Here is a 26,234-nt window from a genome sequence, read left to right on the forward strand (position 1 = left end):
TTCAATGGCAATTATATCCTTTTTCGAATGAGGCCAAAAAACTGTACACACTCATTAAGGCCCTGAACAATTGTAGCAAAACATCCCTACTTTTATATTCCATTTCTCTTGCAATAAGCATTCTGTTTGCCTTCCTAATCACTTGCTGTACATGCATATTAACTTTTTCTGATTCATATACTGCAATCACTTTCTGTTTAAAGGTCACTGTCTGTGCAGAGGCTACATGTTCTCCGTGCATCTGTGTGGGTTTCCTCCGGGTGATCCACTTTCCTCCCATTAAGTCCAAAAGATGCGCTGGTTAGGTGCATTGACCATGCTAAATTCTCCCTCAGTGTATCCGAACATGCACCAGAATGTGGTGACTAGGGGATTTTCACAGTAACTTTGTTGCTGTGCAAGCCTACTTGTGATACTAATAAACGTTAAAAACAGAAGGCTTCTGCAACCAAGTAAAGATAGATTCTATTTTAGTTTTGCATGTAGTACATGAACATGATTATTCACATCTTTGGGGAAACAAAAATAAGCAACTAATTCTAGAAATAAAAAGTATGCAACAATATAATCTAAATCAGGATAGCCCTAGCATAGATAGCAATTCTGAACACTATAGAAAGTATTGGAATACCTTTTTGTATATATTATGGAGCTTTATCATCAAGTACCTTTGTCTCAGAATTGCTTCTCAAAAGGTAAAATGGATTCAGTGATGAAAAATTCTCCCATCAGTTCAACAGTTGAGTCTCACATGCAATCTTAAGTCAAATGTTGATTTGTAAATATTACATATGAAATTATAGTTTGAGAGGTGGGTGAAGACACTGGTTTTGTGGCATTCTCACTTGTCTTGTAGGCACCGAACTATATTCAAATATTGAGACTGCTTGATAAGACTTCTCCAATTGAATCTGTTCAGGGTTGTTTTGCCTCCACCATGTAGTGGGATCCAACTTGCAGGCAGAGATCGGTTTTCAGAATATCTTTGTTTGAGGTTGGGACAACCTATGGTGCAGGAGCAAGTCTTATAGTTATGTAGCAGTTTTTAAAATTGTAGGACAGTCCAGTGTGCTTTAGATATTTCTGTAGTCACTAAGGAAAAATGATAGCCAATTTGAACACACCAACATTAAAATTTGTTTTATTATAATGTCAGTTGAGGGATATTTATTGGCCAGGATACCAGAAATAACTCCCCTGGCTCTTCAAAATCATGCTATGAGTTTTTAGTGTTCACCTTAAACAGCAGACAGGGCCTTGAAGTTTAAGCTCTCATTTGAGTGGCACAGTGTCATACTCCCTCAGTGTTGCTCTGAATTTTAAATGCATAAAGGGAAAAAAAGTGCTGCTGATGGTACCCAGAGTACTGCCAGTGTTGTATTTTGCATTTATAGAGCACCTTTCACAACAGGACATCTCAAAACACTTGCAGCCAATTAAATACTTTTTGAAGTGTAGTCACTGTTGAGAAACATGCAGCCAATTTGCATACCGCAAGCTCTCAAATGACAAGATGATGACCAGATGATATGAGATATAGATTACTACAGCTTCACGTTAATTGCCTGTGCTTGACGTACCAGCTAGTTATGGATCAGATTTGGCCACAAGATCAAAAGACAAGATGCAATACCATAGGTAGGAACTCCTACATAATTCAGAGATAAACAAGCCAACAGTAAGGAACAGTCACTCCCTTTCAACAACTCGTCTACCAAAGGTAGAAACATTCATGGATTGATTCAAAACAGCTGTATTATTTTAGCTATGATGTGGAAATGCCGGCGTTGGACTGGGGTAAACACAGTAAGGAGTCTAACACCAGGTTAAAGTCCAACAGGTTTATTTGGTAGCAAACGCCACTAGCTTTTGGAGCGCTGCTCCTTCGTCAAGATGGAGTGGAAATCTGGTGGAGAGCAGATTTCCACTCCATCTGACGAAGGAGCAGCGCTCCAAAAGCTAATGGCGTTTGCTACCAAATAAACCTGTTGGACTTTAACCTGGTGTTGTTAGACTCCTTACTTATTTTAGCTAACCAACAGTTAAGAGATTTCTAATATAAATTACTGTGAATAAATCTGTTACACGACCTGAAATCTTCACTGGCCACAGGAAAGGTCCCAGAGGACAATGCATTAGTGGCAGGAGGCAGATGGGGATGGTCAAAGATTGCTTTTGTGACTGGAAGCCTGCATCCAAAGGTGTACCACAGGGACCAGTGCTGGGTCCCGTGCTTCTTCCAGTATACATTAATGATCCAGACATGAATGTGAGGTGTATGATCAGCAAATTCGCAGATGACAAAACCATTGATAGTGTGGTAAATAGCGAGGAGGAAAGCCTTAGATTATAGGATTGACCAGCTGGTTAGATGGACAGAACAGTAGCAAATGGAATTTAACCCCCCCAAAAAAAAGAGATGCAGCATTCTGGGAGGACTAACAATGCAAGGGCATACACAACAAATGAACAGTAGGATGCTAGGAAATAGAGAATCAGAATAACCTTGGGATGCATGTCCAAAAATCCCTGAAGGTAGCAGGATAGCGTAGCACTATTGTCACTGAAACAGTAATCCAGAGACCAAGCAAGTAGCAGCACAATAGCACAGTGGTTAGCTGTGCTGTCTCTCAGCACCAGGGGCCTGGGTTTGATTCTGGCCTTGGGTGACTGTCTTATGCAGAGTTTGTACATTCTCCCTGCATCTGTGGGGATTTCCTCCAGAGCATAGATTTAAGGTAAGGGGCAGGAGATTTAGAGGGGGTTTGGGAAAAATCTTTTCACCCAGAGGGTGGTGGAAATCTGGAACTCACTACTTGAAAGGGGTGGGAACCTTCAACATTTGAGTATTTAGATGAGCACTTGAAACGTCATAGCATGCAAGGCTATGGACCAAGTTTTGGAAAATGGGATTAGAATAGATCGGTGCTGGATGGCTGACACAGACAAGATGGGCTGAAGGAACTCATTCTGTGCTGTAAAACTCCATGAAGACAATGTTTGCCGAGGTAGATATTAGTAGCATTCTGAACTGGTAGGCATGTACTGGAAATCCTGGTGTGCAAGCTGGGAGAACAAATTGGTTTTATGTTGGTATAGGGCAAGCTATCCCAAGTTACTTCGCAAATAAGCTTGCATCTATTTTTAGGAGTTGGCTTTTGTGTTAGGCACAAATATCTGAAGAGGTTCACTGTCTTCAAGCAGCAGTGTCGTTACAAGATTAATTCTAGTTACAAAATCTTCTCCCCCACCTTCATAAAATTAAAATCAATTGCCTGAAAAATGTAGCAACACCAATCTTAAAACAAACATTCAGGATCCACAGGATCTCCCTCCACCACCACCACCCCTCCCCCCATCACAACTTCAATCATTATCTTGCTTACCAGCAGTGTTACAATGTTGAATATGCATGCCACCATCAAGCAATCAGCCACTAGGATGGCAGAGGACCCACTTTCCAATGCAACCCAAATCCCACAAATATCCCAATTTCTGGAACTATTCCCACCCAGATCTAGTAGTATTTTACTGAATATACAGCGAATATCCACCTCCTCTACATGTATAATTGCAATTAGCACCCTGTCTCATTTAAATTTATCTTGCGTGGGTAGATCCTCAAGTTAGAAGAAAATCAAGCCTAGAGTTTTATCTTCCTAATATTTGAGAAACTTGGAACATTTCAGTTTTCACTCATCTCAAAAATTACAAAATATGATTTATGCAACATTTATTTTTTAAACTACTCAGCCAGAACAATTTCCTACCCCATTACAGTTGAGTAGCCATGCAACACTTGCGTAGAAAGCAGCAACTTCAATGATGCACGAACAACATGGATTTAACCCAAGTAAAGCATCCCAAGGCACTACTACTCAGCACAAGCAAGTCCAACACAAGTTACCATCTTAGACACGGAGGGAGGGGAAAGCAGTACCGACGGATTGACATTTTTCTTTAAGTTTATAATTTTGAAAAGGAGTGCTTGAATCTATATTTAGTTGTGAACTATGAATTATGGTTTTCCATCTCACTGGGAAAGACACAAGCTGAGCCCTCATCCACATGCAAAGCTTCGAGTGAGTGAATCACTGGATATTAACCATGATCCAGAACACCAACTACTTCCCCTTAACTGAGGCTTTATGGGCACTATTGTGTCCGGAAACAACAGCATAGCATTAAGCTGAAGACTAAAATCAAACTCTGTCTGGCCACTGCTTACGACGCTGCTGTGTTACACAGAATCCTGGGTCTGCTCTAGGCACTACAAAATCCTGAAATTCCCTTCCCTACAGCACTATGGATGTACCTTCACCACATGAACTGCAGTGGCTCACAAGGCAGCTCACCACCACATTCTCAAGGACAATAAATGCTGCCCTTGCCAGCGGCACTCATCTCATGAATGAACTTCATTCCACATTTGGTGGAATGTTTCCACCAAAGACACTCAAGGTTCTTATTAAAATTCAATGGCAGGACCCAAAAAAAAAACACAACCAAATTCCTCCATCATGCTGGGCCCAACAGTATGGAGATCCTGTGCAAGGTGAACATTGGAGTGGACCATTCGTAGGCGAAGGAGTAGGCAAAATGGCCTGCTCTACAATTCATGGCTGATCTAACTCTACAGCAGTTTTCCCCATATGTCATTAGTATCTAGAAATCAACTGATTACAGTCTTGAACACGTTATATAATTGAACTTCAACATTCATCTGGGGTAAAAATTCCGAACATTCACCACCCTCAAGTGAAGAAATTCCTCCTCGTCTCAGTCTTAAAACCACCTGCCCCTTATTCTGAGAAAATTCAGCTTGCTTGGGCAGGCCACATTTCCAAATTGTTGACAGCTGAATCCCCAAAACAGTCTATGCAGAACTGTCTCAGGACCACCACCATGACATAATGGCACCCTTTTTTTTTTTAAAGCCTTAAACTTCTACATTGCAGATTTCTCGGGGGGAAAACACTGCTGTCCAGCACGGAGGCATGGAGGCAAGCACTGAAAGTACCCAACTGTTGTGCCATGGCACAGAAGCTGTGCCAAGAGTGCCACAGCCCCACTGTGGGTTTTGAACAGTCTGTGCCACAGGATCCCAAGAAAGATCAAGAAACCGGGACTGGGACAGTGGTGCTCAGGAGAGCAGGAGGAGCAGGAACCTGGAGTGTGGTGGACACAGAGCGGGAGTGTGACAGAGAGGGGAGGGGGAAGAGGCAACAGAGGAAGTTGCAGGAACATAGCAGACCCAGGACTCTGACTGCTGCTGTGAGCCTATTGTAAATGCCTTCTTCAGCCATGTAAGGGACAGGAAGACCTGCCTGATGCTGAAGCAGCATTCACTTTCCAGAAACTGGTGTTTTCTTGGCATATTCCTTGGCAACTTGCCTCACAGATGAGAAAGTTTTCCCTTGATTTTGCAAAAGTGTATTCCCATTTTCCTCATCACCCACAGTGGGAAATGTCTTTCTAAATTAGCACTCACCCATTTGCAAACAGACCACAGTTTAGTTTCAATTTCATTTTTCATTCTTAAATAATGTGTTGCAGGCACTGGCATGAATTCTAACCAGAGTTACTAATAGGCCTGTCCCCAGTGTGCAGATAGCAGCCCAGGCTGATTCCAGACTACCAGGAGACAAGTCTGCACAGTAAATAACAGCAACTGGCACACACTCTTCAACAGCAAAATACAAGGCTGACAATCTGATGAAGCAATCGCGTATTTATCCTCTTTCCCTCTCCCCACTGCAAAGCGCATGAGAAAAAGCTCTTTCACGTCATCCTTATTTAACTCATGACTGTGATACACCTCACTACCGAGTCACGTTGACAATCTGCAGCTCCAGAGTTGCAATTAAACTGCAGGTGCATCCATTTAGGAATACTTTGGTCCTGCTGAGAATGGATGGCAGCACGTGTGACACTTGGTTAAGAACAACTAAACCATTTCCCATACAGTTGGCAAAAAAATGAGATATGACCAGCACGTCATTGCAAAATGTGTAAGCATCAACATCCTAGGAATCCAGCAAATTGGAAGTCCAAGTTATTAGCTATCAACTGAGTAAAGCCTCAAACATGGTCAAATTCCCAAAACTGCAATCTAGTGATTTTGCTTTGGTGTTTGCCCTCTAGTAAACATCTGTGATGTTTATCAGCAATCGATTCAGCTGAAAAAAAGTGGGTGTGCCGTGGAATTGTTTGTCTCACTGAAGTGTGCCATGTTACTGAAAAGGTTGGGACCCACCGATTTATACTTAACACACAATATCCAACATGCCTTGAGGAAAGACAGAGGTGGCGCAGCTGCAGAAGCTCCCTCAAGTACCAATGATAAACTCCCCATCCTCAAAACATCCAGCCGATCCTGCAGCCGATTCCTCAGTCATGAGTGGAGCCACAAAAAAACAAACAATGAAATCATTTATAGCGTGGACATATTTGAACAACAAGGAATCTAGCATGACCCATTCTGACATTTTCTACTGTGCAAGTTCTAAAGTGTTTTTTTCTTCATGGTCACAGTATTTTGAAATTGCCAGGGCACTTAACTACTAAGGATGTAACCTGTAATCAATCACGGGGAAGAAGAATCAGTCTAAGAATTCTTCAGGTCCACAACGTTCAGAATTCAAAGGATTCAAATTTTGTGCACCAACATTGAGAAAATAGCTTGGCTAGGATCTCAGAAGACCCAATAGAAGCTTAAGAGACCAGATTTGACCTAATATGTGGCTAGAAAAATACTAGAAATTAGCCATCACCAACTGAAGATTCAGAACTGTTTGAAAAGGTACAGTCAAGCATATAAATTTGATCACAAATGCAAGTTGACAGTCAAAATATCAAACCCATGGATTTCATAGCCAAAGTTCATCATTCTTACCTCTTGTTCACTGGTTTCTCATCCTTTTCATATGGTTTCACAAACCACTTCCCAATCCGCACAAATTTCCTGTTCAACAAGCACCTTTCAGAAAGAAAAGGGACACAAGATCATGGATCAAAGAGAGTCTGAATAACATTGGAAAATCCGTACAAGGCACTATAAATGTACAAACTGATTAAAATAACTTTTCTAGAAAGGAATAATACAATAAATTAGAATTTCTGAACCTGAGCATGGAGGTGGGCTCCTGATCAACATGTCAATTTTATCACAGACACTGAGCAAACACCTAGCCATTCCCCACAGAAAGGAGTGAAGGCCAAAAAAATTTTGAATCCAAGTTATTCTTATTTACATTCCAATAATCAGCTCTGTGGCAGATTCACTGGAATGATTCAAATATGTCATGGAGACCTGAAAGTGAGAAAGAAAATGCTTCCAAACAAACCATCCTAAAAGTGATTTAAAACTCACTTCAGACTCCCTTCTATTAATCATTGTTTCAAATCAAGTCAAACGTACATGTCATTTTGGTAGCTGATTTAATTAAAGTGCACAAAACGTACCAAAAAGTTATCAGCAATAAATATCCACATTCAGTTTTACTAGCTCACTGCATATGTAAGAAACTACACAATTAAGTTTGAGAAGCTAGAAAAATAATCTTAGTGGAGGCACACCACAAAAGATCAATAAACAATACAAAGTCCAGCAGATGTGCAAGTTCAAAATTGCAGAATTGGAATGAACAGAGCTTGACCACTTGCTTTACTGATTTTCTGGAACTGTCTACAGTCAGGTTATTTAGTATTGTTTACTGATCAAGTAGGGAGACAAAATCGTGTGTACACTGATGATACTGCACCTTTAAAAAATATTTATATTATGTTTCTTCTAAGGGGTAGGCTTAAAATTTTTGGCAGGGTGCAGATTTGTCCAAGAAAATTTTTTGAATTAGTAACTGGGAGAACAGGACAGGTACTTGGTGTTTGTTTAAGCAGGACTGAGTTTACCCTGGGGTTTCAGAGTATTGATTAGGTTGATTGACAGGGACAGAGCCATGTGCTTATTGGGAGGAGCCAAGCTTTCAGGGAAAAATGTCTCTATCATTTTAAAATGAGCAGTTTCTGCCTAGTTCTGAAAGAAACAAGATGTGTCTGTCTCTCTGGAGGTCATCTGGGAGCTCAAGGGCTGGCAACCCAAGTATAAGCAAGCCAGTGTTTTGCTAACTGATTTTGAAGGGATTAAGTCTGTAAGAAAAACTTTGCTTGACTGAAACTCTAGAGATAGGTTAGCAGCTATGTTTAACTACTGCTCAATTGTGAAATTTTAAGCTAATTCATTTGTTACCATTAAACTGTGTTAAATAAAGTGTTTTGATAAAAGATTCCCAGTGTGTTAGCTGAATCCTGCCTGAAGTGAAACACGTATCCTCTCACTAATGCTAAAATAGTAAATTGTTGGGGGTCTAGTCTGACTTTATAATATACCTTGGGATTTCTGATTTGGTATCCTAACACCACATGCTGGGGGTGCTGATGATGATGGGGGTGGGGGTGGGAGAGAAAAGAGGTGCAGGATAAAAAAAGTGTCTCGAGTTCTTTCGTCATTTCAGCAGTTAGGGCTTCAGGCTGCACTGTGGGGAAAAGGCCTAATTTTGCTCTCTAAAGCAAAGCAGACATTGGCAGCTTTGTACATGCACAAATAGGAGCAAGGAACTCAGCTGTGGGAGGCATGAAAGGAGTTTCCAATCTTGTCCGCACTTGCTGCCCACATTCTTACCAGCAAGGTTCACTGGATAATTGTAAATTGTGAAATCATCTCAGCTAGTGTTTTGGTAGCATGGAAAGGAAACAGAAAAACGAAACAGGAAAAGCTATAGACAAATAAGGAATTCCACTGGGAAAGAAAACATTACACAGAGCAGAAGAGATGTAAACATTGCACAGGGATAAGGCTTTTAAATTAGGTACTGAAAAACAAAAACTAGAACAGATACGATTAGCTACAAGTCGCTGTTCGCAGAAAATAATTAAATCAGACAAGATTCACAGAATGGAATTCTCAGTAGCAGGAGGGGAGAACTGAGAAGAAATGGTTAAGCCAGAGAGAGACACCCAGCGATTAGAAACAAGAGGAATTTGACCTTGTGTTCCTTTAGGCTGGCAAGTGAAATTCTCTGGGTGGAGGGCATGACTGTGAATATTAACAAAAAACAGGAAAATCATTTCTCCAAGTACAAGGAGTCCCCCTGAACAAACTCTCTTCCAAAATGCAAGGAACAATTGGCCTTACTGTAAGCCAAGGGAATGTGTCTCTAACACAGTGGCTAAGCAACAGATTCTAAGTGATTCAACACTAATTTCAGTAGCCATCATAATAGTTAATCTACTAAAACTAAATGACACACACACACAGCTCATATTATCTCAAGCCAAGGCAGGAAGATAAAAAAAGAACGATTTCAGAAAGAAAATCAGGAGCTTGGGTGGAAGAGTTTTGAACACCAATGCTTGCAGGTAATTTTATACATGTACTAAAAACTTAGTCTCATCCATAGCCACCTTGAGCACAATTAAGAACATGTGCCTCCAGTCCCAGCCATTGCTCAATCCACAATAAAGATAAACAGATAGCAGTATTTTTCCAAATTTGAAGTTGATTTTAGCCAATTTGTAAGGAAGTACATGCATTCAAAATATCTTCATCAAAAGTTATTTCCAATTCTTTTCCCTTAAAATTTCCAGGATGGACATTTGCCAATTGCACACTTTCAGCTAAGGGAGGCAATGGCCTAGTGGTATTATCGTACGACTATTAATTCAGAAATTCAGCTAATGTTCTGTGGACCTGGGTTTGAAACCCGTCATGGCAGATGGTGGAATTGGAATTCAATAAAAAAAATCTGGAATTAAGAATCTATTGATGACCATGAAGCCAATGTCGATTGTCGGAAAAACCCATCTAGTTCACTAATGTCCTTTAGAGAAGGAAATCTGCTGTCCTTCCCTGGTCTGGCCTACATGTGACTCCAGAGCCACAGCAATGTGGTTGACTCTCAACTGCCCTCAGAGAAGTAGGGATGTGCAATAAATGCTGGCCAGCCAGCGACCCCTATGTCTCACGAATGAACAAAAACTGTTGTCCAAAAACAAAAGGAATTTACATTTTTCTTTACATCTAATCAAAACCAATTCCCCTCATCAGCATCTGCCGTAACTGGCTTCACAAGCATTACTTTAATTTATTAGCATATACTTGCTTTCAAACATTCTTTTTTGAAGGGAGGTAAACAGAAAACAGGACAGTTTTTGATTTTGGGTTGGAGGGGGATGCTGCTGAAGGATGTTTCCTTTGTGGGAAATACCAAAATCAGGGGACACAAAAAATAAGCAGTCTCTCATTTAAGAGGAGGAAGAAAAACACTTTTTTTGCACTACACCCACCTCCAGTATGGAAAGTTGAAAGAAAATTTGTCAGCCTATATTTAAAAACAAAAATTTCCTCTGCAGAGTTAATAAATCGCAGCCTAGTGGCAAAGATTAGCTTCAATGCCCTGGTTAGAAGAGTGGCATCCCCGCTACAAAATGCATGCATACACAAAATCAGGTTTACCTATTATACAGTTTCTCTCTGTCCCTCCTGAAAATAGCCCATGAACGTCTTGGTTCAAAATAGCCCATGAATCGTCTTGGTTCAAGTACAAATGAGGAAGATACAAATAACCTCAGAGGACTGGCAGGCAGAAATAGTCAGTCAAATCGACATGTGTCAAAAGACTTAGAGGAAGGGACCAAATGTATAGCAGCTAAATCTGCTGATGACAAAGTAGGAGAGTCAAGCTGCAAAGGGGACACGAGTGTGCAAAAGGATATAGTTAGGATTATCTATCCCATTTGGCAGATGGAATGTGGGAAAATGTGAACTTGTCCGCTTTGGCAAAAAGATCAGGTAAGCAGTATCCCATTTTAAATGGGACCAGATTGCAGAACTCTACAGTGCAGAGAAATCTGGGTGCCTTGGTTCATGGACAAAAGTTATTATGTAGGTACAAGTGATTTGAAGACAAATGCATTTATTATAAATGTCAATTATTGCAAAGGAAATGGAAGATAAAATAAGGGTAGTATTGCTACAACTGTATAGGGTGAAAGTGAGACCACACTGGAGGTACAGCTTTCAGTTTTGGTCTCTTATAAAAATAGGAATTGCATTAGCAGTACAGAGAAGGTTGACACCACTGATTCTGGGACGAGGGGGTTATCTACGAGGAAAGATTGGACCTGTACCCATTGGGGTGAAGAAGAAGAATTAGAGGTGATCTTGTTCAAACATAAGATCGGAGGGGATCTGACAGATGGATGCTGAAAGGATGTTTCCCTTTATGGGAGATACTAGAACCAGGGGACAGAGTAAAAATCAGTCTCCCACTTAAAATGGAGATGAGGAATGTATCTTGTAGAGGATGGCATTCCCTCCCCGGAAAGCAGAGGCAGCATGGTGATTGTCAATCTCAACTTTTAAAGTATTCAAAAGGAGTCAAAGGGTATAGGAGTAGACAGAAAAAAAAAAGAGTTTGAGGCCAGAATCAGATCAATCATAGAAAATGGTGGAGTAGGTTTGTGGGCCAAACGGCCTACTCTCATATGTTTGTATATTCATACAAAGTAAGTAAACATTTGGATGCAAGTTCTTTCCTCCAAACTGAGGAAGATCTCAAAGGGTCGTATAGCTGAAACATTAACTAGGTTTTTCTTCCCAGAGTGTTGAGCAGACAAGGTATACTTTTCAGCATTCTGTTTTTTGTTCAGGTTGCCAGCATTTTTAAGTTTTCCCATTTGCATCCTGTTGAGCAAAAGAAAATTCTGACTTCTTAAAATTCTCATTCAAATGACTGACTCATTATTGAAACATTTATGGTTCAATGAGTAGGTGGGCATGCCAGGAGCAGCACCTGGCATACCTAAAAATGATGCGTCACCCTGGTGAAGCTACAACATAGGATTACTTGCATTCCAAACAGCACAAGCAGCAGGTGACATCATTTCACAATCAAATCGATCAGATCCAGTTCCATCACATCCAGTTGTGAATGGTGGTGGACAAAAAAAAACTCACCAGAAGAGGTGGCTCCACAAATACTCCATCCGCATGGTGGTGAGCCCAGCACATCAGTGCAGAAAACCAGGCTGAAGCATTTGCTACAATCTTCAAACAGAAGTGCCAACTGAATAATCCAGCTCAGCCTTCAGAGCTCCCCAGCATCACAGATGCCAGTTTTCAGCCAATTCAATTCACTCCATGTGACAAGAAACAGCTGAAGGCACCGAATACTGCAACAGCTAGGAGTTCTGACAATAATACCAAAGACGTGTGCTCAGAACTTGCCCTGTCCCTAGCCAAGCTGTTCCAGTATAATCACATCATCATCATCATCTATCCAGAAATATGGAAAATTCCTCAGGTATGTCCTGTAAACAAGCAGCAGGACAAATCCAACCCAGCAAATTACAACCTATCAGCCTACTCCAGATCAGTAAAGTAATGGAAGGGGTCAGCACTTGCTCAGCAACAACTTGCAAACGGACACTCCATTTGGGTTTCACAGGGGTCACTCAGCTCCCGACCTCCTTACAGCTATGGTTCAAACAGGGGAAAAAGAGCACAACTTGAGATATGAACAACTGTCCAACATCAAGGCAGCATTTGACCAAATGCAGCATCAAGGAGTCCTAGCAAAACTGGAGATCAATGGGAATCAAGGGGCAAGCTCTCCATTGGTTGGAGTCATACCTAACACAAAAGGAACCTGTTTCATGACTGCTGGAGGTCAATTACTTTAGTGTCAGGACATTAGTGGTTTCCTGGGGCCAACCATCTTTGACCTTCCTTCCATCATGAGGTCAGAAGTGGGGATACTAGTGGATGTTCGCTGATGATTGAATGATGTTCAGCACCAGCACGACTCTTCAGATACTGAAGCAGTCCAGCACAATATCCAGACCTGGGCTACCAAGTTGCAAGTAACATTTGCGCCACAAGTGCCAGGCAAAGACAAGTGAGTATTTAACCACTGCACCTTGACATTACCCTCTCTTAAACACCATCAATATCATGGGGGTTACCATTGGCCAGAAACTGAATTAGCCATATTAATGGCTACAAAAGCAGGTCAGAGGCCAAGAATCTAGCAGCAAGTAACTTTCCCCAAAGCCTGTGCACCATTTACAAAGCACAGGTTGGGATGATGACGGAATACTCTCCCACCTGCTTGAATGAGTGCAGTTCTAACACGCAAAAGGCTCAACAGCATCTGGGACAAAGCAGACTGCTCGATTGGCACATCATCCAAACATTCACTTCCTCCACCACTGACAACAGGACTGTGGGTGTACCTGCACCATGCGGACTGCAGCAGTTGATGAGGGCACCTTCGAGGGCAATCAACGCTGGCCTAACCAGCAATGACCCCATTCCATGAATGAATTTAAAATAATGTTTAAAGTTAACCTTTATTCTATAGATTAAAGTTATTAGATCCAGCTCTCCTTTTAAAGACTGTCCCAATCACTGCCATAATAGTGCTTTGAAACTGTATATTCGAGGCTGAAATTTTGGATTGAAACAGCAACTTTAGTTTTCTGAAGCTCACTCTTTTCATGTTGGCAGAGGTTAGCACTGCTGCTTCACAGCGAGAGAGAGAGAGAAAGAGGAGGAGGAAGAGAGCGAGAGAGAGAGAGAGAGAGACTGATGCCTCTGCAGCAGGCATACTGCTGCTGGTTCCCTTACCACCTCTCGCAGTGCCGATCTAGCAGTTACAAATCCATACAAATGAGTATGAACTAGTGGCCATCACAGAAACGTGGTTGCAGGGTGACCGGAACTGGGAACTGCATATCCAGGGGTATCAGACATTTAGCAAGGATAGACAGGTAGAAAAAGGAGGTGGGGTAGCTCTGTTAATAAAGGATAATATCAGGACGGTAGAGCAAAACGTGGAATCATTGTGGGTGGAGATAAGGAATAGTAAGGGGAAAAAGACACTGGTAGGCGTGGTCTATAGGCCCCCAAATAATAACTTAGAGGTGGGGAGGGCTATAAACAAGCAAATAATGGATGCGTGCAAAAACGGAACGGCAATAGTCATGGGGGATTTTAACCTGCATATTGATTGGTCGACTCAAATTGGACGTGGAGGGCTTGAGGAAGAGTTCTTGGAATACTGTCGGGATAGTTTCATTGAACAATATGTTACAGAACCTACGAGACAGCGAGTTATCTTAGATCTGGTACTGTGTAATGACAGTAAGAAGTTTAACAACACCAAGTTAAAGTCCAACAGGTTTATTTGGTAGCAAAAGCCACACAAGCTTTCGAAGCTCAGTTGGTGACCAGTGGCGTGCCGCAGGGATCGGTGCTGGGGCCTCAACTGTTTACCATTTACATAGATGATCTGGAGGAGGGGACTGAGTGTAGGGTATCAAAGTTTGCTGATGACACGAAGATGAGTGGGAAAGCGAATTGCGTAGAGGATGCGGAAAGTCTGCAGAGAGATTTGGATAGGCTGAGCGAGTGGGCAAGGATCTGGCAGATGGAATACAACGTTGGCAAATGTGAGGTTATCCACTTCGGATGAATAGTAAATTGGAATATTATTTAAATTGAGAAAAATTACATCATGCTACTGTGCAGAGGGACCTGGGGGGTCCTTGTGCACGAATCGCAAAAACTCAGTCTGCAGGTGTAGCAGGTGATCAAGAAGGTGAATGGAATGTTGGCCTTTATCGCGAGGGGGATAGAGTATAAAAGCAGGGAGGTCTTGCTACAACTGTACAAGGCACTGGTGAGGACGCAACTGGAGTACTGTGTGCAGTTTTGGTCCCCTTATTTGCGAAAGGATATATTGGCCTTGGAGGGAGTGCAAAGGTTCACCAGGTTGATACCGGAGATGAGGGGTGTAGCTTATGAGGAGAGATTGAACAGATTGGGTCTGTACTCGTTGGAGTTTAGAAGGCTGAGGGGTGATCTTATAGAGACATATAAGATAAAGAAGGGGCTGGATAGGGTAGAGGTAGAGATATTCTTTCCACTTAGAAGGGAAACCAGAACTAGAGGGCACAGCCTCAAAATAAGTGGGGGCCGGATCAGAACAGAGTTGAGGGGGAACTTCTTCTCTGAGAGTAGTGAATCTCTGGAATTCTCTGCCCATTGAAGTGGTGGAGGCTACCTCGTTGAATATGTTTAAATCACGGGTAGATAGATTTCTGATCGATGAGGGAATTAGGGATATGGGGAGCAGGCGGGTAAGTGGAACTGATTTGCCTCAGATCAGCCATGATCTTGTTGAATGGCGGGGCAAGCCCGAGGAGCTAGATGGCTTACTCCTGCTCCTATTTCTTATGTTCTTATGTCCTTATGTCCTTTAGGACCCAGCCAGCTTGGTCCATGGTGCTACTACCAAGCCACTCTTGGTGATGGACCTGCCACCCAAAGTACATTTTCCATCCTTGCCATGCTCAAATGCTTCCTCCAAGTGTGCTCAACATGGAGGTGGACTAATCAGCTGAAGGGGGAATGTTACATGGTAATCAGCCAGAGGTTTCCTTATTCATGCTTGACCTGGTGCCATGAGACTTCATGTGGTCCAGAGTGAATGTTGAGGATTCCCAGAGCAATTCCCTTTCGACTGTATACCACTGTGTCACTACTGCTGCTGGGTCTGTCCTGCTGGTGGGATAGGACATACCCAGGAATAGTGATGGTGATCTGACATTTGTAAGGCACAATTCCCCACATCAGGCTGTTGCTTGACGAGTGTGAGACAGCTCTCCCAATTCTGGCACAAGCCTCAGATGTTAGTACGGTGAGTTTGCAGGGTCGACTAGGCTGGGTTTTTCATGGTTTCTAGTGCCTAGGTCAATGCCAGGTGGTCCGTCCAGTTTCATTCCTTTTGTAGCAATTGAATACAACTACATGGCTTGCTGGGCCGTTTCAGAGGGCAACCACATCTGTTGGGCTGGAGTCACATGTAGGCCAGACCAGGAAAGGACGATGGTTTCAAGATAGACTTTTAATTCCAGCTATTTTTTTATTGAGTTTAAATTCTACCATCTGCCATGGTAGAATTACCATGGGTCTCTGGATTACTAATCCAGCAATAATACCACTGTGCCATTGTCTCCCCCCACAAGATGATGCATTTGATAGGAACAACATAGAAAAAACAATATATGGGGTAATATTTTTCAGGGAGTGCACAAGCAAAGGGTCCTGGGTGTATATGTGGGTAGGTCATTGAAGGTGGCATGCCAGGTGGGGAGAGCAGTTGAAAAAGCATTTAGTTTTCAAGGCTTTGGATATAGAGTACAACAGCAAGGAGGTTATGCTGAACTTGTACAAGACACTAGTTAGACTTCAGCTGGAATAGTGTACACAGCTCTGGGTGCCTCACTATAGGGAGGATGTGAATACATTGCATTTGCTAAATAAAATAAACTCTGCAAAGTCACTAAGCCAAGCAGTTTTCTTGTCCTCCTGTGTCGAGTGCAATAATGCCTCATCTGTGGAGGTTGGTCAAGCAGGGGCCACAGCCAGTCCTGAATCGGTTGAGGGTGGACCACCCTTTCTTTGGAAGGTTGAAACTAGACAGCTGTTGGGTTGGGTTTGAGACCAGATACTTGTTTGCTGTGTCCAATAATTAATGTTAATAATAAATAATGTTATTAAATAAATGTCTCATTCATTTATCCAGATGGAATTTGCACTGAAGTCCAACATGGGAGGGTTTTTCCAGATCGACTTTCTTGATGAGTAACTTCAGGTGGGCTGGGCGGGGGGGGAATTAGGTGTGATTTAACTTGTAACAATTCATTTGAATGTTGTTCTTTATTGACTTTTGTATTGTGAAGATGGAGTGCAGAAGAGATTTAGAAGAATGGTTCCAAGGATGGAAGCTTCAGTTGGAAGGACTGACTGGAGAGTTTGAGACTGTTCTCCTTAGAGAGGGGTGGTGGTCAAGAAGAGATTTAATTGAATTGTGCAAAGGAGGAGAGGAGGCTGGACAAGGAGATATGGAGAAACTGCTCCTGCTCATAAAAGGATAGAGAATGAGGGGACACAGATTTAAAGTGAGTTGTAAAAGTAGTAAACAAGATGCAAGAATAAACTTTTTGATGAGTGGAGTTCGCACATTCTCCCCGTGTCAGTTTGGGCTTCCTCCGGGTGCTCCGGTTTCCTCCTACAGTCCAAAAATGTGCAGGTTAGGTTGATGAGTCAATTTAGCATAGCCATAGTGTCAGGGGATAAGCAGAGTAAACATGTGGGGTTACGGGGATACGGCCTGGGTGGGATTGTGGTCAGTGCAGACTCGATGGGCTGAATGGCCTCCTTCTGCCCTGTAAAGATTCTATGGGTGGCTGGGGTCTGGAATGCACTGCCTGGAAATGTGGTGGAGGCACGTTCAAGTGAGGCATTCAAGAGGGCATTAGATGATGATTATCTGAATAGAAACAATGTGCAAGGGAACAGGGAAAGACTGGAGAATAGCACTAAGTCATGATCATTTGGAGATCTGGTACAGACAAAATGGGCCAATGGTGGTCTTCTGCACCATTATAATTATGTGATTCAGCAATTCATGTGCCAGCACAGCTTTCAGTCACCCAAGATGCTACAAATTCATTGGCAGGATAGGCACACCCATGTTCTTGGTCAGGTCAACTTTCCCAGCATCGAAGCATTGACCATGCTCGAGCAGCTCTGCTGGACAGGCCATAATCAATTGCACGCCTGACACAAGACTCCCGAAGCACGAGCTCTACCCAGAGATTTGAAATGGTGTGCAAGCCCCAAAGGTGCAGAGGAAATGCTTCATGGGCATCAAAGCATGGTGGTACAGTGGTTAGCACTGCTGCCTCTTAGCACCAGGAACGCAGGTTCAATTCCCACATGGGGTCACTGTCTATACGGAGTCTGCATGGGTTTCTTCTGGGTACTCCAGCTTCCTCCCACAGTCCGAAAGACATGCTGGTTAGGTACATTGGCCATGTTAAATTCATAGAAATCATAGAAACCCTACAGTGCAGAAGGAGGCCATTCGGCCCATCGAGTCTGCACCGACCACAATCCCACCCAGGCCCTACCCCCACATATTTACCTGCTAATCCCTCTAACCTACGCATCTCAGGACTCTAAGGGGCAATTTTTAACCTGGCCAATCAACCTAACCCGCACATCTTTGGACTGTGGGAGGAAACCGGAGCACCCGGAGAAAACCCACGCAGACACGAGGAGAATGTGCAAACTCCACACAGACAGTGACCCGAGCCAAGAATCGAACCCAGGACCCTGGAGCTGTGAAGCAGCAGTGCTAACCACTGTGCTACCGTGCCGCCCCTCAGTGTTACCCGAACAGATGACGGAGTGTGGCGACTAGAGAAAATTCACAGTAAATTCACTGCCAGGTTTATGCAAGCCAACTTGCGACAATAATAAACAAACTTTAAACACAGCCTCCTTGAAAAAGTGCAACACCCTCTCCGACATCTGAGAATCCCTGGCCCAACATTCCCAAAGTGGAGAAAAAGCATCAGATAAGCAGTTTAACACAGTCATATCACTGAGGGCAAGCTGAAGTCAAGCATCAATAGCAAAAGGAGTGCTTGGCAACCAGGACACCCTACCCACTCACTCCAATCATCTGCCTCATTTGTGACAGACTGTAGGTCACACATTGGACTCCTCAGTCACCCAAGAGCTAATTTTTAGCAGAGAAGCAAGTCATCCCTGACTCAGGACGGACTGCCCGAGAAGATTGCTAGTATTCAATTATTCAATGAAATTGCTGATGCAAAATGTTTCAAAAATGTACAAAAACATATTTGTTTTCTTCAACACAAAACATTCCAATGCCACTCCCACCCCAATTTTTCATTCAATTAGGAAGATAGTATACAATTTTTTTCTGCTTCAACCATTTTTCAAAGTGATCAGGAATGGATTTAAAGTTGTGATCAGTAGAGTATGTCAATAATAGGCATGATAACTAAGCTCCGTCATATTTCAAACAGCTGTAGGATATTATAGCACATACCTTTCCAGCAAGTTGTGAACGGCCTTAAAAAGCAGTGTTCGGCATTCGTAAGACAGTCCCTGTTCCCACAATCCCTCCTCTTCAACTGAAAAATGAAATAGCAATTTAAAACGTTAACACCACTTAATAAAACAAAAATCCACAAATGGAAGACAACTTGCATTTAGTTATCAATTGAGGATCACAGTCAGTCATTCTGATTACTGCTCTCCCCATCACCCTTCATGAGACAGTGGACACCAGCGGTCTCTGAACTGTGGCCCGTGGTCACAGGTAACTTGCTGCTATTTCCATTTGTATTTCTTGCTTAGTATTCTGTCCTGCTGCTATTTTCTGCACTTGGATTAAGAGCTGACGCATTAGTGAATTAAGCCTATCCATTGGTATCAACTCAAATGAAAATCAATGGAAATGTGGAATTTAAACTTCATGTTCTATGTAGCTATGCAGGGAGTTGAAGTGGCTCAGTAGATGACTCTCCTGCTCGGAAGGCCCCAGCTTTAAGTTCACTCCAGGACTTGTTGGTTACAACAGAACCCGTCAATGGTACAAGCAAGCCAATATACATCAGTGTCAGTCCTCAACTAGGATAAGTGGGGAGGGTGAGCATTGGTGAAGTTATGCAACCCTCCTGTAAAAGATCAGACACCCCCAACTTAAACAATACGGAAACCTATAATCGCCAAATACAACAATTACATACCAATACAATCAACATCAAGTTATAAAATTCAATGATCTTTAAGAATTTTTTTTCAGAGCTTTCTTAATTTCAGATAATCAATGAATCATTATAGGCATTCCGAGGATGGCTCCATAATTGTAACTAAATACCTGTGCTGCTCATATGGGTCTTCAAAAATCCTAGAGAACTGACAGAACAGCAAGCTCTGTCCAGGAATTTGCAACATTTACTTGTCTTTATGTCTCCCATTCCCAATTTTCCATCTTCCTATCTTAACTGAAAATCCATAAAGTAGAATTGTACGCGCTGCCTCGGCGTCAGAGACCCAGGTTCAATTCTGGCCTCATTTGCACATTCACCCAGTGTCTGCGTGGGTTCCCTCCAGGTGCTCCAAAGATGTGCCGGTTAGGTTGATTAAGGGACAATTTATCATGGCCAGTGTCAAGGGGTTTAGCAGGGTAAATATGTGGGGTAAATACAGGGATAGGGCCTGGGTGGGATTGTTGCCGGTGCAGGTTTGATTTTTATATGCCCAACCACTGTCAAGTGCTTCTGCCATGACTATGCAGGAACTGCTTCTCCCCTGGTTCTTTGGTCTGCCTAGAGGATGGACCAGAGGGGCTGGTTTTCAAGTCTTGCCAATCAAGTGACACGCCACTAGAAAAAGTTTTAGAAAAAAAGAGTTGTAAACATCATTCTTGACAAGAAATATGATGAGAGAATAAAACTGGTTAGCACGTGGAAATAAAAAGCTGAAAGCAAAAAAAATCTACAGAATTTTATAGATGGATTATAAGACAGTTTAACACAAACCACAAGCAGAACCAAGTTCAAGCGCAAATGTCCAGCTCATTGCTAGAAGATAAGCTTGTCCCCAGACTTTCAGACTGATGGATTATTAAGTGAGCAAGGTATCCCTTCTCAATTGAGAGCAAATTATTTCCTAAAAGAAATACTTGCCTATTTTAATACCATCCACTCATTCAATGCACAAGCTACATCTGATTAACTGTTTCACAAGTTAAAAATCAAGATTTCTACAATTTGGCAGGAGCACTGGAGAACAGATCCAAGAAAGACATTGATTCAATGCAAGTGTGAAGAAAATTTATAATATCTCCACTACAATGAAAAGTACACATTACTGTGCTGATTAATCTTTTGCAGAGGTCACATGGTTGCTTTTACAAAACTCATTTCAACTGCATAACTGTTGGAAAGTACTGAACAAGTGCAAAATAGTCACTGCATAAATAAAGGTTTGGCATTAAGCTTCTAATAGAAGAGTGATTTTGTAGGTGGAGTTCACAAACTCAATTCGGTGAAGTTATATCAACTGAACTGCCTTGTAGCTAATTATCAGTTACCTATCAGAAATAAAATTTTACAGTCAACATTCAGAAAGATGTTTGTGTTAAACAAGGTAACTGATTTGTAGTGCACTAGAGGGTTCAGAATTCAGTTTAATGCCATTGTGCCAAATGGCCATGCGTACCATAATCAGGACCATCTACTGTCAAGGAGAACACTCTGCAAGCAATTCTTAACTAGCCAATGCTGGTGCTCATACTATCACTGCCAATGTGATGATGCAAGCTACCCGCACTTGCATGCTAGAGAAAATTTCAACAGCAAGAAAAAAGGTGCGGTTCCCATGTAGGCACCTGATAAAAAGTGCTGCGTTGAGAATTCTAGCATTAGCGAGGGTGGGATCAGTTAGTAGTGAGTTTTGACACTCTTGGCAGACATTGAAGCTGAGCATTGTAGAACAGAAAACTGCAACTGCTGCCAAAAGCAGGCAGCAGAAGCTGGGTAAATATTAACTTGACTGGATTTACCAATGGACTTTAACTAGGCAATAAACCCCTCAACAATCCAAGCGGGGCTCAATCTTAATAAACTGGATTTACATTATACGTATTTTTATACATGGATTTCAAGTTATATCTGAATGTGTGTCAGCAGTCAAGTAGCTTACAATTTTATGACTCATGCAAAATAAATTGCTAGTTCACCGAACTGGCACATTTGGTAGGCTCAAGAAAGTGCCTTGGTTACATTGCACAATTTAAAATTTGCGCAATTTTCATTTCCCTTACTGGAAGAGAAAATTTCCCAGTGACAAAGTTAATCAATCTGGGGTAGTCAGTCAGTGGTACGAAACCAGTGAATAACCATTTTACTGACATGTGTGTTAAGATCTTTTAGAAACTACCACACCTTGTCTTCCTTTCATGGAACTGCACAATCTGTACTATGAAAAAAAAAATCCGTTCTAAAAGGCTTTATTCCCCATTGGACAATTCCATAATTGGAAAACACCATGCACTGTATAACTCAAGGTTATCCTGTGAGTCAATTAAGGAGTTAAGATATTCATTGCAAACTCACTGGTATTTACCTTTAAGTGCTGCTCGGGTGCATGCAATTTAATAATGATCACCAATGGCTTTCTGAATAAGCAGCAGTAAAAGAAAATCACATCCCATTCAATTTTGAGATCAAGTTATCCTCTACAAGTTCAGGTACAGTCTGGAAACAAATCCTCCACAAATTGTAATTAGAGTTGAAGCAAATCTGTATATTTAAGCCTCTGACCAAGCACATTGCCAATGCGTTAAACAGTATTTTGTAGCACACCAAGTGCAGCAAATATAGGAACACAAGTGCCAAAGACCCCTTGGGGTCAATCAGAAACTTGGCACCCAAAAAATTGAAAGCCAAAATCCAGCTGGCCTGAACAAAATGCCAGATTTGTGCTGTTACAGTCCCACACATAATACACATTTAATCACCCATGCAGTGTTGCAATTTCAGCATTGCAACAGTTTTCCTGATGCCTTTTGGCATGACTCGAACACAAGGGAACAAAGAGCTCATGAAACAGAACAGATAGATGTTCATAAAAACAAAAAGTTATAAAGTAACAAAACACCTGGTCAGAGTTCAAGGTTGTAATACAATATTACTGTTTAGACATTTTCACAAACAGTACAGTAGCTTTTTCACTGGGATACAACCTTTTAACATTTCAGCAGTGACAGAAGAAACCAGGAGGGGTAAAAGCTTTTCCCATTATACTCAAAGCAGGATACCATCAAGCCTTGGACCTTGTAGGGTACTTAATGCAATTACTTCAGACTGGTTCCATTACAAAATTACAATCCAGTACTCCAACACACTGATCTACAATTCTCTCTCCAGATACGTTTGGAAAAAAAAACAGCCTGGAACCAGGACATCCACTGGTGGAGCATCAAGGTATGTTGTACTCAATGCCCAATATGTAGATTTGCTGACCATATTTGCTTGTCAATTCCAAGACCATTTGAAAGCATTGACAGTATAATTCACTTATATTGCCCATCTTTACTACATTCATTTCAAACAGCATTTTGCCATATTTGTCTTTTATGCACCCACACCTGTTATCTGTCAAGGATATTGGGTGCATAAAAGACAAAGATGGTAGAATATTGTTTAAAAGGGTTGAAGTAGAAAAAGATGGATGGAATATACAAGTGAATGGTTCACAAGGAAGTCCTCAAGATGGAGGCAAAAGATGGACAAAACATGATATCAGATGTAAAAAACACTTTGTAATCGATGAGTACAGGAAAAGCTCCGGGCAGAGATAAAGTAACAAAAGATTAAAAAGCCCTTGGAGAAACAGAATTAGATGCGATAACAGAAATTGAAATAAAATACATTCCAAGTGACTTGAGACAATCATTGTCAAGTTACCCAAGAAACCTAAAGCTTAATGAGTCACCTCATTAAAGTGCTCCTGAAATAATAATATCGGAAGCAGAAATTGGTGAAACAGTCTGGATTTAGACCTGGAGTAGGAAGAGGGAGACTATTTAACCCCATAGCAATCTTCAATAAATATCAAAAAAACAACAAGAGCGTGTACATATGCTTCATAGACTGTTCAAAATCAAAAGTTAATAGGTGTATTGCTGAAACATGACATTGACAGTAAAGATAGTGAGGAGATTTACCTAGACCATGTATTGGGATCAAATAGCATCAGGTTAGGAGGAATAATCAGATATGCGTAGAGGAGGAATGATCAGATATATGTTAAGGGAATAGAGTACAGGGCTGTGTATTGCTGCCAAAATTATTCAATCTGTACAAAGGATATATATTCAGAGAATTAGATACATTTCCAGGAGTGAAAATTAGAACATAAACAATGGTACACAGATGACAGTGTCAATGCAGAATCAAAGAAGCCCTACAAAATATTGTAGATCAAATAAAATCTAGAAGTGTAGAACACCAAAAAGACAAAATAATAGTGCAAAGGAATACATTAGAAGAAAGTGAGGATGAAAGTGAATTGTATCACACTGGAACAAATAGCAAGTTTGTCCATTTGGGATAAATGAAAACAGGAGATGGCTGATTGAAGAATGATAGAGATAGCCAAAAGTAGTTTCGTAAGAAGAGGTGTCAACAAGAAAACACAAGCTTGTAACACGAAATGCTCATGCTATTCACTTTCCTGTATGTCTCAGAAACCTAGACAATAAATAGATATGTGGGAGAAAATAGAGGCCTTTCAAAATGTGGATGTCAAGATGTATACTAAAACAAAAAAAAATGCTAAGTAAAATGACATGTCCCCGCTAAAAATCATGGAATTACTTCCTTATGAAAGGCTCCCCTCGCAGTCAGGAATCATTGCTGCAGAAAATGCAAATGTTGCACATACCCTTCCTCTAGTGCAGCCAAAGTGCACATTTACATTACTGGCAGTTGAATGCATGTCGATATTCTCTTGCCACAGAATTTTCTTTGGCTTGGTGCAGAATGAGAGAGCTTGGTCTATAGTTTTAGAAGTGTTCCTCCTTTTTCACCCACCCCCCCGCCCCCCCAAATTGCTCAAGGGGATACATATGGAGTAAATTTTGTCTTTGTATCCACATTACACACTATAGATATCCTAGCAAGATGTCAATATTCTGCACTTGCTACAATAAAGGTTACATTCAATTGCTGAACCATGATTAAAATAGAATTCAGGAAGTGTTTGCAAGAGACAAATATTTCCTTTGCAAAGATGAAGCTACAATTCTCAGCGTCAGATGGTACAACACAGAAAAGGTCCTTCAGCTCATCAAGTCTGCACTGAAAATGACCACCACTAAAGTCGCACTAATCCTATTTCCAGCACCTGTCACACATCCTTGAATGTTATGGTGTTTCAAGTGCTCATCCAAATACTTGTAAGGTTTCTGGCCTCCATTATCTTCCCAGGCAGTGCATTCCAGATTCCCCACCACCCTGAGTGAAAAAGTATTTTCTCAAATCCCCTTAGTTTCCCACCCCTCAACAACAGGCAGCAGCTGCTTCCTATTCAACCTGTCCATCCACCTCAATCACGTTCCCCCCTCAGCCTTCTTTGCAAACAATCCAAGCCTGTCGAGTCTCTCCTTATAGCCCAAATACTCCATCCCAAGCAACATCCTGGTGAATTCCCTCTGTACCCCCTCTAGTGCAGTCACATCCTTCCTATAATGAGGTGACCAGAACTGCAACCAGTACTCCAGCTGTGGCCTAACCAACGTTCTGTGCAGCTCAACATTTCTTCTTTGCTCTTATACTCTGCCATGACTGACAAAAGTATGTGTCCCACATGTCTTCTTAAATATCCTATTCACCTGCTCTACCATCTTCTGGGATCTGTGAAGTAGTACCCAAGATCCCGCTGTTCCTCTGAACTTCCTAGTTTCCTACTGTTCATTAAATACTCCCTTGCTTTGTTATTTATATTATTGGGTTAAATACCCACTGCCACTGTTCTGCCCATTTGACCAACCCATCTATATCTTTCTGTAACCTACAACCTGCTTCACTATTAACCACCCTACCAATCTTGGCGTCATCTGCAAACTTTTCATCATTTCTCACCTCTCTTTCACCCCCATGCCCCCCCTTTCCACCTATATCAGTTATGTATATTACAAACAATAAGGATCCCAGCACTGAGCCTCGTTATGCCACTGGACACCGGCCTCCAGTCACTCAAACAACCTAAGCTAGCTTCAGATCCATTTTGCCAAGTTTCGCCAAATTCCATGTATTTCAACCTTCTCAGTTTCCCATGGGAGACCTTGTCAAAGGCTTTGCCAAAATCCATATAAACTACATCAACAACTGCACTTCCCTCATCACATCACACAATCACATTTTTGAAAAATTCTATCAAATTTGTTAGGCATGGCCTTCCGCTGACAAAGCCATGCTGACTGTCCCTAATTAATCCATGCCTTTCCAAGTGGAAATTAATTCTCACCTTCAGAATTTTCTCCAATAGTTTCCCTACCACTGACATGAAACTCACTGGTCTGCCACCCTTCTTGAAAAGTGGAACCACGTTAGCCATTCTCCAGTGCTCTGGCACTTGCCCCGTGGCCAGAGAGGAATTACAACTTTGTGTCAGAGCTCCTGCAATTTCCTGCCTCACCTCCACAGCAGTCTGGGATACAGTTCACCCGGGCCTGGGAATTTGTCCCGCTTTAAGCCCATCAATACCTCCCTAATCTTGT

General features: G+C 41.8%; 1 protein-coding gene across 1 annotated transcript in view; it reads right to left on the minus strand.

The window, feature by feature from the left end:
• The window catches only part of med13a (mediator complex subunit 13a), a 174,486-nt gene that overhangs the window by 112,097 nt on the left and 36,155 nt on the right, over window positions 1–26,234 (minus strand). Inside the window, exons 3-4 of the mRNA XM_078224634.1 lie at window positions 18,990–19,074; window positions 6,896–6,979 (exon numbers count right to left, since the gene is read on the minus strand). Coding sequence (XP_078080760.1) covers window positions 6,896–6,979; window positions 18,990–19,074 — 169 coding nt within the window. The remainder of the gene's footprint in view (window positions 1–6,895; window positions 6,980–18,989; window positions 19,075–26,234) is intronic.

This window comes from Mustelus asterias, chromosome 12 (genome assembly GCF_964213995.1).
Source record: "Mustelus asterias chromosome 12, sMusAst1.hap1.1, whole genome shotgun sequence".
Lineage (NCBI taxonomy): Eukaryota > Metazoa > Chordata > Chondrichthyes > Carcharhiniformes > Triakidae > Mustelus > Mustelus asterias.